Source organism: Cryptomeria japonica, chromosome 2 (genome assembly GCF_030272615.1).
Source record: "Cryptomeria japonica chromosome 2, Sugi_1.0, whole genome shotgun sequence".
NCBI classification, from domain to species: domain Eukaryota; kingdom Viridiplantae; phylum Streptophyta; class Pinopsida; order Cupressales; family Cupressaceae; genus Cryptomeria; species Cryptomeria japonica.
In genome coordinates, this window is record NC_081406.1 from 82,478,479 (window position 1) to 82,492,536 (window position 14,058).

The 14,058-nt window shown below is 34.7% G+C and overlaps 1 protein-coding gene across 1 annotated transcript; it reads right to left on the reverse strand.

The window, feature by feature from the left end:
* Positions 1 to 3,556: 3,556 nt before the first annotated feature.
* On the reverse strand, positions 3,557 to 5,025 carry LOC131078845 (uncharacterized). The gene is made up of 2 exons (XM_058016637.2): positions 4,393 to 5,025; positions 3,557 to 4,047 (listed from the first exon to the last, which is right to left on the reverse strand). The coding sequence occupies exons 1-2, from the start codon at positions 4,870 to 4,872 to the stop codon at positions 4,030 to 4,032; spliced, it is 498 nt and encodes a 165-aa protein (XP_057872620.1). The 5' UTR covers positions 4,873 to 5,025; the 3' UTR covers positions 3,557 to 4,029.
* Positions 5,026 to 14,058: the final 9,033 nt, after the last annotated feature.

Sequence of the window (14,058 nt, forward strand, 5' to 3'; positions counted from 1 at the left end):
CGGGGAGGTAAGATATTTTCATGGCTTGGTAAATTTTTATTGGAAGTTCATCAAGAATTTTAGTACTATTTGTGCACCTATGATGGAGGCAATAAAAGGAGACCATTTAGAAAGTTCAAGTGGACATCCATAGAATAAAAGAGTTTTGAACTATTGAAACAGAAAGTGATGGAGCAACCGATATTGACTCTACCAAATTTCAATAAGGTCTTTAGGGTGGACTGTGATGTCAGTGGAAGTGCTATAGGAGTTATTCAGAGTCAAGAAGGGAGACCCATTGCCTATTTTAGCGAGAAGTTGAATGATGCCTAAAGAAGATATTTAGTATATGATCAATAATTCTATGTCATGATTCAAGCATTAAAGAAATGGATACAACATTTGTTGCCAAAGGAATTTGTATTGTACACTAATCACCAAGCACTGCAATATTTGAATAGTCAAGGCAAATTGAACCAAAAAAACATGTGTTGGGTGGAATTCATGTAGAGTTACACCTCTATCCTCAAACACTAGAGTAGAAAATCAAACTGGGTTATAGATGCACTAAGTAGAAGAAGAAATATGATGATGTAGATGAGGGTAATTGCAATGGGATTTGAAGAATTAAAGCACCTACATAAGGATTATTCGGACTTTGCAAAGGCATGGAAGTCATCCAGAGAACCCATAGTAACAGACAAAAGCAAGTGCCTAGACTATTTCATCCAAGATGGTATGTTCAAAGGAAATCAATTGTATATTCTAAAGAGTTCAATGAGGGAGAATTTGATCAAGGAGAAACATTCAAAGGATTGGCAAGACACTTTGGTGTTGAAAAACTAGTGGCTTTGGTGAAGGAAGGATTTTTTTGGTCCCGGATCTACAAAGATGTCCAGAAATACATGCAAGCTTATAGGACCTATCAAGTAGCAAAGAGAGTTAGCTAGAACACTAGATTGTATCATCCTCTTTCAATTCTAGAAAGATCTTGGGAGGATATCAGTATGGATTTTGTATTAGGATTGTCAAAGAATCAAAGGGGGCATGACTCTATCTTTGTGGTGGTGGACGAATTTTCTATAATGACACACTCCATTCTTTGCAAGAAGACTCATAATATGATTCATATTGTTTGTCTATTCTTCTAAGAGGCGGTAAGACTACATGGAGTACCAAAGAGAATTGTTTTAGACTAGGATAACAATTTTACCGAATACTTTTGGAGCATGTTGTGGAAGAATATGTAGACAAACCTGAAATTCAATTCATTTCATCCACAAAATGATGGACAAACTAAGGCAATGAACATGAGATTGGGGAATTTTCTTAGGTGCTTGATAGGAGATAAAATCGAGAATTGGGATTTGATGTTGCCACAAGAAAATTTTGCATTCAATAATTTAGTGAATTGGAGCACTAGAAGGATATTGTTTCATATTGTTACTAGACTGCCCCGAGATGAGTGACTGAACATTGGGACAACAACCCACGAGGTAAGAATAGCACGAAGGCAAAGTGTTTCAAGAGAAAATAGAGAAGGTTCACTAGGAGATTAGGCAACACTTAGAAAGCATGAACAAATAGTATAAGGAGAAAGAAGATACCAACAAAAGACAAAAAGAATTCGAAGTTGGGGATGAAGCCATGGTATTTCTCCAGAAGGGTCCAGATTTCCAATAGGTATGTACAATAAGTTGAGGATGAAGAAGTTTGAACCCTACAAGATCATTGAGAAGTTTGATTCCTGAAATGCCTATGAAGTAGAATTACTAGAAGGTGTGGACATTTCACCAATCTTCAACATTGTGGATCCCTACTAGTTCTATGGGACACAGGTGGATGACACTAATGCATTTTCTCAACAGTAGTTTTCATAGGCACCACTGTCCAAGTAGATTGAGAAAAATCAACTTGTGACATTACCATATCGTTATATGCAAATAACTTATTTATTTATATTTGAACATGATAACAAGAATGCAAATAACTTATTCATTTATATTTGAACATGATAACTAGATCCCCATTTGTCACATTAGATTAGATGTGTGGTACAAACTTGGCCCAAGTCAATTTCGTAGTCACTTAAACTTTTAAATTTAAATTTATGTTACCCTCCTTTTCTAGTCATTGCAAGTCAAACTACTACACATTTATATTGATTTGAATTCTATGATGTTGTATTTAATGGCATTCACTCATTCATTTGAAGATCACCTAAGAATTTGTGGAGCACATCTAGACTTTGATTTGCAATAGGCATAAAAATAAGAATACCATTATTAGAGAAACACATCAACATATATAATCTTAGGTACATTGCATGCTTGCTTGATGTCTTTGAACCTTTTTCTTATAGCCATAAAGCTAGTTCACTAAGGATTTGATTGAGAACATGACCCTCACAATCCAATAAGATTCCACAAAAGTTTTTGTAAAAACCACCTATCCTTACCACAAGCAAACAAAAAAATTAGGGTGATTGAATTATATTATTCCATCTTCTACTAGTTCAGGTTCATATGCATTGATTTAAGTCTACACTAAAGACTAGGTTTGTACACACATAGATTAGATGTCCACTCTTGAAGGTTAACTTGGGTGGAAAACAATAAATTTATAGAATCACAAGTCTTTGTCTAAGTCAATTTAAAAATCTAGAAATTGATTTGTAACAATTGGTATATCACTTTTTCGTCATCTAGCATTCATCTAAGTATTACACTCAATTTATTTTACATTAATTAATGTTTATTTTAGTACTAGTCAAACTCTATATTTTGGATTATTTATTTCTTGGTTGACTATTCATTAAATTTGTCAAAGCGCCCTCAATTTTAGTGAAGTTGAATGGTTGTAAATAATTTGTTTACAACCAAGTTTCTATGAGTGCAAGGCCTTGTCACACCATAAAATATAAGGCCAAATTTGTGTCTCTTATGACTTTGGTGAAGTGGAGACCTACCAACCCTTGACTCCTAACACCCAAAATATTATCAACTTAGACTCATAATCAATACCAATAAACCATAAAAACAACCTAAATTTGATATAAAACTCGCCATAAATAAAGTCTATTTCATTTCTTCCGAATTGTATGTTCCTTCCCAAGATACTAAGACTAAATATTGACACATGCATCTTGCTATAAGCCATCCGAAGAGCCATATTCATAAACTATAAAAAATCAATCTTTCTTGCTTGCTTGTCATAAAATTCAAATAGTTACTCTAAACATCAACTAATTGAAAGCTACACTCTTCGGAAAAAAAGCGTCGCGGTTAAAACATTTCGTTGGTGAAGCGGCCACCAAAGTTCAAATCCTTGCTGGAAACAAGTGAAGTGTGGGGATGAGGTCCCCTTTGTGACCTCACCAGTTTCACCGGTCATGTTAAAAAGTTTACCAAACTATGTTTGAAAAAAAAACTGATTGAAAGTTACAGCTCCCAGTCAAGCATCAAAATGAAAGCTAAGTGAATCGGATCAAACAAAAGGAATTTTATGGAGGATAATACAAAGCTTGATGCGAAACAAAGTGGAGACAGAGTTGCAGACCGTCTAACAAGTGACAAAATAATAAGAATCTTTTCTTCTGTCTAAACAAGAAATTCATAGTGTTTCCACAACTGCATATTATCATATTGAAATAAACTAAAACTAAGATCAGATATACATAACAATAGCACCTTTGGGAGCTAAGAAGCTCACAGGTAGATTTTCAAGAGTATATCCAGACCTTTTTTCAACAGAACAGACGCAGAAAACTGTGTTCAATCCACTTTTAACTTGCAGATTTTTTCTAGCTTACAGAGTCCTCTGGAAGGATAAAATAGTCTGAAGATGACAGAGTTAAGAAGATATCGCTGATGTATATGCTTCAACACCAAACAATTCGAGATTCAAGGTTCGAATCTCATCCTGTAAAATTAAATAGTTAAAGATGACAGATTTAAGAAGATATCGCTGCCGTATATGCTTCAACACCAAACAATTCGAGATTCCAGGTTCGAATCTCATCCTGTAAACTAAATATTTCCTCAAACTGCGTTAACGCTGAGCTTCCGCCTGAAAATAACAAAGATCAAAATTACTACGATCATTCCATCCAAAAACTCAAAGCTGAAACAAGATTTAGCCATAATACTGTAAAATATAATAAAGGATGAGAATTACTACGATCATTCCATCCAAAAACTCAAAGCTGAAACAAAATTTAGCCAAAAACTGTAAAAAATAACAAAGGATGAGAATTACTACGATCATTCCATCCAAAAACTCAAAGCTGAAACAAAATTTAGCCAAAAACTGTAAAAAATAACAAAGTGTGACAATTACTACGATCGTTCCATCTAAAAATTCAAAGCTGAAATAAAATTTAGCCCTAAAATTGTCAAAATTTTGATCTATTACCTCAAGAGAAGGATGAAAAAGGTTGAGCTTTGGAGACCTTGGAGGAAAATGGGGCAAACGGTTACCCTTATCGTCATAAATAATCATCCCTGAGAAATCCGGGGGCTTACACCTTTCCCCCATTAAAATACTCCTCTGCCACAGAAAATCCCCTTCTTCAGTGACCGCACTGTCATATGCCTTAAGCTCATCTTCCTCACTCTTCCCCCATTTTCTGCTCAGCAGAAGCTTTTTCGGACCGCTTAAGCTGTTGAAAATGGCTCTGCCGGGGGACTTTGGCGGGAGCTTGAAATTTGTAACGAAATTGCAAGCCGGCTGGTCCATATGACCATCGCTTTTGCGGGTCTTCTCTTCTTTGCGGAAGTGTGTAGCGCAGAGAGCCGTCACTAGAGCGGCCACCGCTAGCACGCATACGACCACCGCTACAAAACCTACAGAGCCTGCTGAACCCGAGCTCTCCATTCCAATCCATCTCGCCATGGGATTCGATCCCTCGACCTCACCAAACAAATTAAATCGGGATTCGAACTCTGGACCTTACCAAAACAAATTAAATCTCAAACTCAAAGAAACAAATTCTTTGAAGTTTGGTGGGAAATATGGAAGTTTTTGTGCAGGCCTGGGTATTTATTTACTTTGGAAGGCGTTGTTTTAAGGCTTTTTTTTTAAATTTAAATATTTATTAGGCATTTTGTTTTAACGCATTTTAATTTTTCCACTCATTCCTCCACCAAGAGTTTGGCAGAAAAATTAAAACTGCCCCGGTCTAAACGGAACACGGTGTTTTGACTTGCTATTAAAATAATATGTTTTTCAAATTCTAAGTGGTTTAGTGGTGATTTTAAGTATTATTTTTATCAATATTTTTTCCCAAATGTTCACTCCTGGTTGACTTGCCTTATTTCTTATTGTTTAAAAGTTTATTAATGAGAAAAAAACTCAATACTCCATTGTATAGTATCAAGTCCATTGTATGGTATTAAGTAGAGGATGTTGTTTAAGAAACAACTAAGATTTCTTTTATTTTTTATTTTTTATTTTGAGCTGGCAACCATTTTTAGATTCTATTGGACACCTACTAGTTGGTATAAATTAGGACGTGGAATTGTAAATGTTTTATTCGATAGCTTAAATTTGAGGAGAATCTTGTTTTCTGCGATAAATTATCTTGTTTTATGTGATTTCTAGATTCAATTGTGCCAATTTTTTGGCATCAATGTTTTGGATCACACTTTGTGATATATCATCTGGATGAAAAAAAAACAATTGTAGTAACACATATTTCATCCTAATGATGGATCATGGAGTGTGATTTGAAACATTGATGCAAAAAAATTGGCAAATCCAGAAATCACTCACGACAAACAACATTGAATCTAATGAGTTAAATTATCTTGTTGTTTGATCTAAGTTGGTATCTCTTTTACTCATCCATAGCTTATGTCAACCTCTTATTGATTAATTTAACATGTTCTTTCATTTTTGTTAGCATATTTGACCCAATACATACCCTATCTTCCAGTTCGCTTTAACTTGATATAACTCTTATGTCTATCAATAGCTTCTATCAGCCTCTTCTTGATTAATTTGACTTGATATTACATTTCTACTAACATTTCCGACCCAAGACACGTCATATCTTCATGTTTGTTTTAAGTCAATATAACTATTTTGCCTATCTATAGCTTTTTGTCAACCTCTTCTTGATAAATTTGACTTGTTCTTTCATTCCTAATAACATTTCCCACTCAATACACACCATATCTTCCAATTTGTTTTAAGTTGGCATAACTTTTTAGTCTATCAATAGCGCTTCCGTCAACCTCTTCTTGATTAACTTGACTTGTTCTTCCATTTTCTAAACATTTCTTACCCAATACACTCCCTATCTTCCAATTTATTCTAAATCAATATAACTATTTTGTCTATCACTAACTTCCATCAACTTCTTCTTGATTAATTTCACTTATTTTTTTAATTTCTACTGACATTTTCAATCCAATAAACACCTTACCTTCCAATTCATCCCAACCAATAGATATCATACAGTCTCAATCCAATACATACCCTATCTTCCAATTCATCCCAACCAATAGATATCATACATTTTATAAATAATTAATGTCCTTGAAAATATGTTCTTAACCCTTTAAAAAATTCCATTTTTCTTCTCATAACAATTATTTATTATTACAAGATTGTCTAAGCAAGTAGTCATGCACTTCCATCCAAAGACTTCCATCCAAAGTGCTTCATGAAATAAGGAGAATATGTGGAAATTGTTGAAGAATAGCAAACTCCACTCACAAAGTGGAGTGGGCTAAGTTTTGATGGGATGTTTTGACAAGTGCATGACGTCATCAAAGACCTTATAAGAGGTGCTCAATCCACCCAATTCTTGAAGATAAACTTGCATCACTTTATGGCCACATATTTGTCTTTTTAAGCATGGGAGTCAATAGTTTAATGGTCTAGTTAGACCTCGTTGCATAAGCCCAAGGTTAAGTTGGTCAACTAATGGTTTAAGAATGAATTGTTTGGTTGGCCAACTTCTAATGTGGATAACTAAACATGAGGTGTCATGTACTACAAATATGCCTTATTAAACAATCCAAAGTGATAAGAAGGGGATAAAGCTTAATGTGAAATTAAGTATTTTTCCTTTGCTCTTTTTATTAAAGGTTTTGATAATGTTCAATGAGATATTTTAGGTATTGTAATCTGTATTTTAATTTATGTTATGTCAAATAATTTTTTTTATAAAGTTTTAGGGTAAGTTACGGAGTTAAGATTTTTATAATTAGAAGTAATAATGATCATTTTCGTTATTCTTTTTTTTTTTGGGTGAAATTAAGTTTTTTGAGACTTTTGGTTTCGCTCATTTTATTAAAGGATTTGATAACGTCTAATGAAATATTTTAGGTGTTATTATTTGTATTTTGGTTTATGTTATGTCAAATAATTCTTTTATAAAATTTTATTAAGTTTTAGATTTACATGATGGGGTTGTGTCGTCCATTTTCTATCAGTTTATAAAGTTTGTTTATGGAGTTAAGATTTTTATAATTAGAAGTAATAGTGATCATTTTCATTATTCTTAATTTTTTTTTGGTGAAATTAAGTTTTTTTAGAGACCTTTGGCCTCACCCATTTTATTAAAGGGTTTGATAATGTTTGATGTGATGTTTTAGGTACTATTATTTGTATTTTGGTGTATGTTATGTCAAATAATTCTTTTTATAAAGTTCTAGGGTAAGTATTAGATTTGTGTGATGGGTTGTTTTGACTACTTTTTAACAGTTTATAAAGTTTGTCTATGGAGATAAGATTTTTATAATTAGAAGTAATAGTGATGCTTTTCGTTATTTTTCAATTATTGATTATATTTTCTTTGTAGTATCAACATTTCTTTTGATCATTGTGCAGTCACACCTTTTATTAAAGTTGATACAAGACTACTACATCTTGCTAGTGAATCTATATTTGCTAATGATAATTGTTCTTCTAATAGTCGCCTTGGTGATGACTAGGGTTCCTTATCTTGCACACCCTCACATCTTAGTGAATATAAGGTGGACTTCACTCATTTTCACATTCCTAACTTTCATATAGAACCATATATTTCGAGTAATTTCAATGTCATTTCTTCCATAAAACATCCATCTACTTTTCAAGCATGCAATAATTATATTACTCATTTTGACCATTTTAGTGGCAATAACCCTCCTACTAAATTAAAAAGTTGTATGGCATGGGTTTTAAAATCATTTCTAAATGAGTATAATAGGATTGATCTTGGGTGGATGAGACAAATAATTAAGGTCCCTATAGAACCTACATTGCATCTCTTTACTATGGGTATAGGTTACTGACCTCCTTGTCTACCTAAAACTCCTCTTCATCACTCTATAGTTATTTCTATAATTTATTTGTCTCATGAATTTCGTCCTATTCTTATTGTAACTAATACACCGCTTATTTCTTATGATAGAAATTTTTTCCAATCCCTTGTTAGCATTCCTTTTATAACTTCAATATTCATTCATTACACATAGATGATTGTAGCGAATTGGGGTATAAAAAAGTGGCCAAATCATGCAAGTGTATTATGCAAAAATTTCATATCGTGCACTTGCATTATGGCTTAGCAATTACCAAGCCAAAACACGATCACATTACAAAATGTGAGCACACTTTGTAGTGTGTTTGATTTGTATAAAATCTCAAGAAAAAAATATTTATTGGTATGTATGTATGTAGAGAGAGGGTGAGAGACAAAAAAGGAGAGGAGGGATAAGATAGAGAGAAAAATGGAGAAGACATAGAGGGAATATATATATATATATATATAGAGAGAGAGAGAGAGAGAGAGAGAGAGAGAGAGAGAGAGAGAGAGAGAGAGAGAGAGAGAGAGAGAGAGAGAGAGAGAGAGAGAGAGAGAGAGAGAGAGAGAGAGAGAGAGAGAGAGAGAGAGAGAGAGAGAGAGAGAGAGAGAGAGAGAGAGAGAGAGAGAGAGAGAGAGAGAGAGAGAGAGAGAGAGAGAGAGAGAGAGAGAAAATAACATTATATTAGTTTGAAGCATAAGGGACAAGATTTGAGCAATAGCAATGTGATACAAATAACTAGTTTTAATGAAGAAGGAAATCATCTAGTGGATTTTCATAGTTAGAATTTGAAAATCTATTCTTATGTAATGTCTTGCCAAAGAACCCCCAAGGATATGAGCTATACAAACATTATGATATATGGAATAGTTTTTATTTTGAAACATTTAAGTTTAATAACATATGCATCTCATAGAACAAACCTCAAACTTACTACAACTTGTTCACATGCCAAGTGGGACTTATACCATGAAACACCCACTAATCATAGGGAAGGGTCTCTAAACACATTAGGCAAGGTCTATAAAGTGATTTTAAGCGTAAAAAAACCCTCCAAAATTTACAAGAGTCTACTTGGCAAACTAGGCCTTCTCCTGGGCCCTAGGTGTCATGGATGGCCTCCGGTGAGCACAAACTCACAAACCAATTGCCATCAACATCCCTCAAGATCACTTGAGACACAAATAGGACACCTCATAGGTTCCCCCAACAATCCAATCCCTAACAAGCATCTTTAGTGAGGTCAAACTAGCCCTACAAGACCTGAAAACCCTATCAAACAGCTTCACTAGACAAGGGCACCCACAAGGAAACTAGGATGTCCTTATAGGACACCAACACAATGTTTTGTAGTCCTCTAGGTGCACATTAGTCTAAAATCTACACATTAGTCCACTTTCTACACTTCTATCCTTAGGTTACTAATTTGTCATGTTATAATCCTATGGACGTGCTAGTGTCCAAGGTAGTGAGAAAATCGGTTAAATAGCATGATCCCCAGACACCACAAACACATTGGAGTGGTCTAAATACCCCTGTGACACTTGAGGAACACGAGAATGCTAGAAATATTTGAGGACGTAGTAGACAAACTAGTCTCTCAAACACTATGCACCAAGGATACACATAAAGAGAGGGCGTAGAGGGCTCCAATCACCTCCAAAACACACTAAAATCATACCCTAAGCCTAAACACAACAAGAACCATGAACAATGTCACTTGGACACTTTACAACACTTTACAAGATGCTTCTAGAGTACCCCAAATGACTCGATTTGGCTTGAATCCACACGGATCCACTAAAATTATTACAAGACCACTAGACAACAATAAGAGGGGACTAAAACACCCTCCAAGGCATCTCAAGACCCTTCTAGGTTCATTTTAAGCACAATTTTTTTTTTTCCTAAACATACCCTTGTGACACTTGAGGAACACAAAAATGCTAGAAATATTTAAGGATGTAGTAGACAAACCAGTCTCTCAAACACTAGGAACCAAGGACACACATAAAGAGAGGGTGTAGAGGTCTCCAATCACCTCTAATACTCTCTATAATCCTACCCTAAGTCTAAACACAATAAGAACCATGAACAACACCACTTGGACACTTTACAACACTTTACAAGACACTTCCAAAGTATTCCAAATGACTCAAATTGGCTCAAATCCACACAGATCCACTCGAATTATTAAAGACCACTAGACAACAATAGGAGGGGACTAAAACACCCTCCAAGACATCTCAAGACCCTTCTAGGTTCATTTTAAGCACCAAAAAAAGTTTTCCTAAACATATTGCCAACTTACGACATTGAACATAAGGATTACAACATAACCAATCGTGTTTGATACCAACACCAACACACATAACTACTCTAATCATTTTCATATCATTAGATTACATCAATGTCCAAGAGGAGTGTTCAATATACAATTACAACATTATTACATTGCTTTGAATAAATATACAAGTTTACAATTATTGGAAAGGAAGAATATGAAAGCATGAGTGTGTGTGTGTGTGTGTGTGTGTGTGAGAGAGAGAGAGAGAGAGAGAGAGAGAGAGAGAGAGAGAGAGAGAGAGAGAGCGTGCATTCGATGTTGATCCTCAAATCCAAGTTTACCCGTCCCCATTGGTGGTTTGCAATGTCACCCAACCATGTGGAACCCTTAGGTCCACCCCACCATGCTTGTGGAGATAGTCACATGGCCCAAACAATGAAGACACACGGGGATCGATAGGCTTGTACACACACACCAAACACGAAGTAGACACATCATACATAATCGTAGAGAAATATCAATAAAGTAAGGTGTCCAACAACAATAAGTCACCACCAAATGAGAGATAACAAAACCAAGGAGAAACACTAAATGAGAGGAAGGTGCCATATCAAGGACCAATACCGAATTGCTATGAGGCACAATACCAAGAAGCAATCGCCAAAATGAGAAAGAAACCAACATATGTCGAGTGCTACTCAACCACTAGGACTTAGATGCTAGAGCGCCAAGTATATGGAATGTCATTATGTGTGCTTGAAGGGATGGCACCATGCAGAACTAGGATCCTCTCATATCGATGTGAATGTTCAATCATACAAGAACCAACACTCCATGTGCAGGCATGTTGGCCTATACAAGCACTAAAGGCGTGCCAGGGGAACCAATTATTTTATTAATGTTTTACCCAATGTTTTAATCTCTCACTTGATTAAGAGATTCCCTACACTATGATTTCCAATGTGCCCCTTTAAGTCAAGGATACGTTGGGAGCCACTCCCTAGAGCAACTCTAGTACCTAATGCTAAGGCTCATCACATTATACACACGAGGAAACAAATCAATTCAACAATGAAATATCACAAGAGATTCCAACCCAAAACACAAGGCACGATTGCCCTTTGCAACTTCACTATTCACATTTTATGCACAAATGATCCAACAATCATAATGGATCCAATTGATCCAAATTTGAAATCTCATATATGTTTTCCATTGTTCCACAATAAAATATCACATTCAGAACATCAAATTCCACTTTTACAACATATCATAAAAATCCCAATAACCAAGGAATGATGCAAGTCCAGCATCAAACGACCTTCAAGAAAACTCAAACAAGAGGCAAATAAACATGATGTTCTCCCTTGCTAAATCTTTGTCACTTACATTTGGTTCTAAGATAAAATTAGAATGTTTAATTAAGAAATCTTCCATAGTTCTATTCTTTGATAATTTGATTCTTTCTTTCATCTATTTAAAGACGAGTTTTTGGACATTCTTTTTATGCATCAATTTTGGTTCACCAACAAGTGAAAGAGGGTTCCTAGTTTCAACAATATTCTTTATAATTTATCCTTCCCCAAAAGGGTGAATACGGTTAGAATTCCCCTCAAAATTAGGGTCAATATAAGGGTCATTCCCCACACCCTTAGCTGACTAGGGTTATCTTTTTATGACTAGGACAATCCTTCCTTTGGTGGCCCTCACATCTGCAAAGAAAACAAGCATTTAAACCACCCAAAACCTTTACTTTATAGAGAGCCACATTATTACCCAAACAAATATCTAATTGTTCTAAGGCAGTACCCTTGAGGCGAAGGACACAAGAACATTGGCATCAAGGTGGAGCAAAGGGGCCCTTCCTTCCTTAAATTGAAGGACCTTACCAAGTGACTACAACAATTGAGAAACTAAATCCCGAATCATAGGTAAGAGATTCTTGATGGTAACCCGTTTGGGTATCGAGCAGGCTAGCATATCATCTTCCAATAAATTTGGAGACTACTTCATAGACTTAAATATAGATTTGCCCATGCTCTAGCATTCCTTGGCAAAAGCCCTAGACTGCATACTATGGTTCTTTTAAAACGCCACAAATAGGCCATGTAAGATACAGAGAGAATCAGCAATTACAAACAATAGCAAAGTAAACGAAAAAAACTTGCAAAAAGAACTTGCAGGGAGATGATTTACAGTGAAGAATGGTTTCCAAGCAGAGTAACACCAACTAAATGCCTCGCAGTAGGAAGTGTATGAAGTCTATATCGTAGGTGCTATTTTGTGGATTGTTTTTCTGAATTAAATTATGTAAAAAAAAAATTGTCAACATTTTGGACTGGACTCTATGATTCATCATCAAGATGTAGAAAAATAGTAGAAAAGAATGTAAAACAGTAAACTACTTGAATGCCACTTTGATGAGAAGCAAGAACAAAGAACAGCACCAAACAGCAGAAAAATGACACCCATATTTGATAGAGCTAGAATATCTTAATATAAAATGTATGAACTCAACCAAAAGTATATATATTAGAGACAAAGAACATTTTAGTAAACATGTATCATATAGTTTTTATAAAGAAAGGGAAAATTAAAAATTAGTATTTAATTGATCAAGTTTTGCACCCAGCAGTGGGCTTGAAAACAAATGAAGTACAAAGAATGATTGTGTTATGTTTACAGGGTTACAAAGCAAAATGGCACGGATCTTAATTAAAGAAGCTACAAAATCTGCTATATTTTAACACCCATTTGCTCCCTCAACTTCTGCAAATCCAGACGCTGAGCAATTAGTTATTACAACCTAAATCAATTCTTAAAATTCTTTCACAAAAACTCTATTTATACAATTGCACTATCAGAATTACTTAATAAAGCAGAAACATATTTAACCACTGTAATGAACTGACAGAGACAAAGTATGCTGTCTGTGCTCTTATGCTGTGTGCTCTCTTACTTTGTAATTCGCATTTTTTTACTGACAATCTGTCACCAACCCAATCACCTCACGGAAAACATTTGTCATAAATTCTAGCCTTATAAAACTTGCACTTTTCTTGCTTGAACATGAGCCTCAAAGCAAGAACTAACAAAAATATGAGCTGTCATTGGTTGTTCAACCAGAGATTAATTACCATTTAAAGCTACCCCCTCTACTATAGTTTCAAGGCATGAACTAATAAGAAAGGAATGTGCATTCATTTAAGAGAGTTTTTTCTTCATCAATTCCAGATATGCTCCAACTCAAAATACTAGAAATAAAGTCCCACTACAAGTCTAAAATCAAATATTTATATACGAATTGTAAATACAGATTTTGCAGTAAATAAACCACAGTTTTCCCAAAATATATTAGAAATTTACAGTATTTTTAGAAACACCACAATTTATTTGTGATTAAACCACCCTCTGAAACTGTCAAACACAGAGAAAAAAGCAAGTTTAACTTTTGGTAGTAACAAGTAACACCATCAGATCTAATATACATTAGCA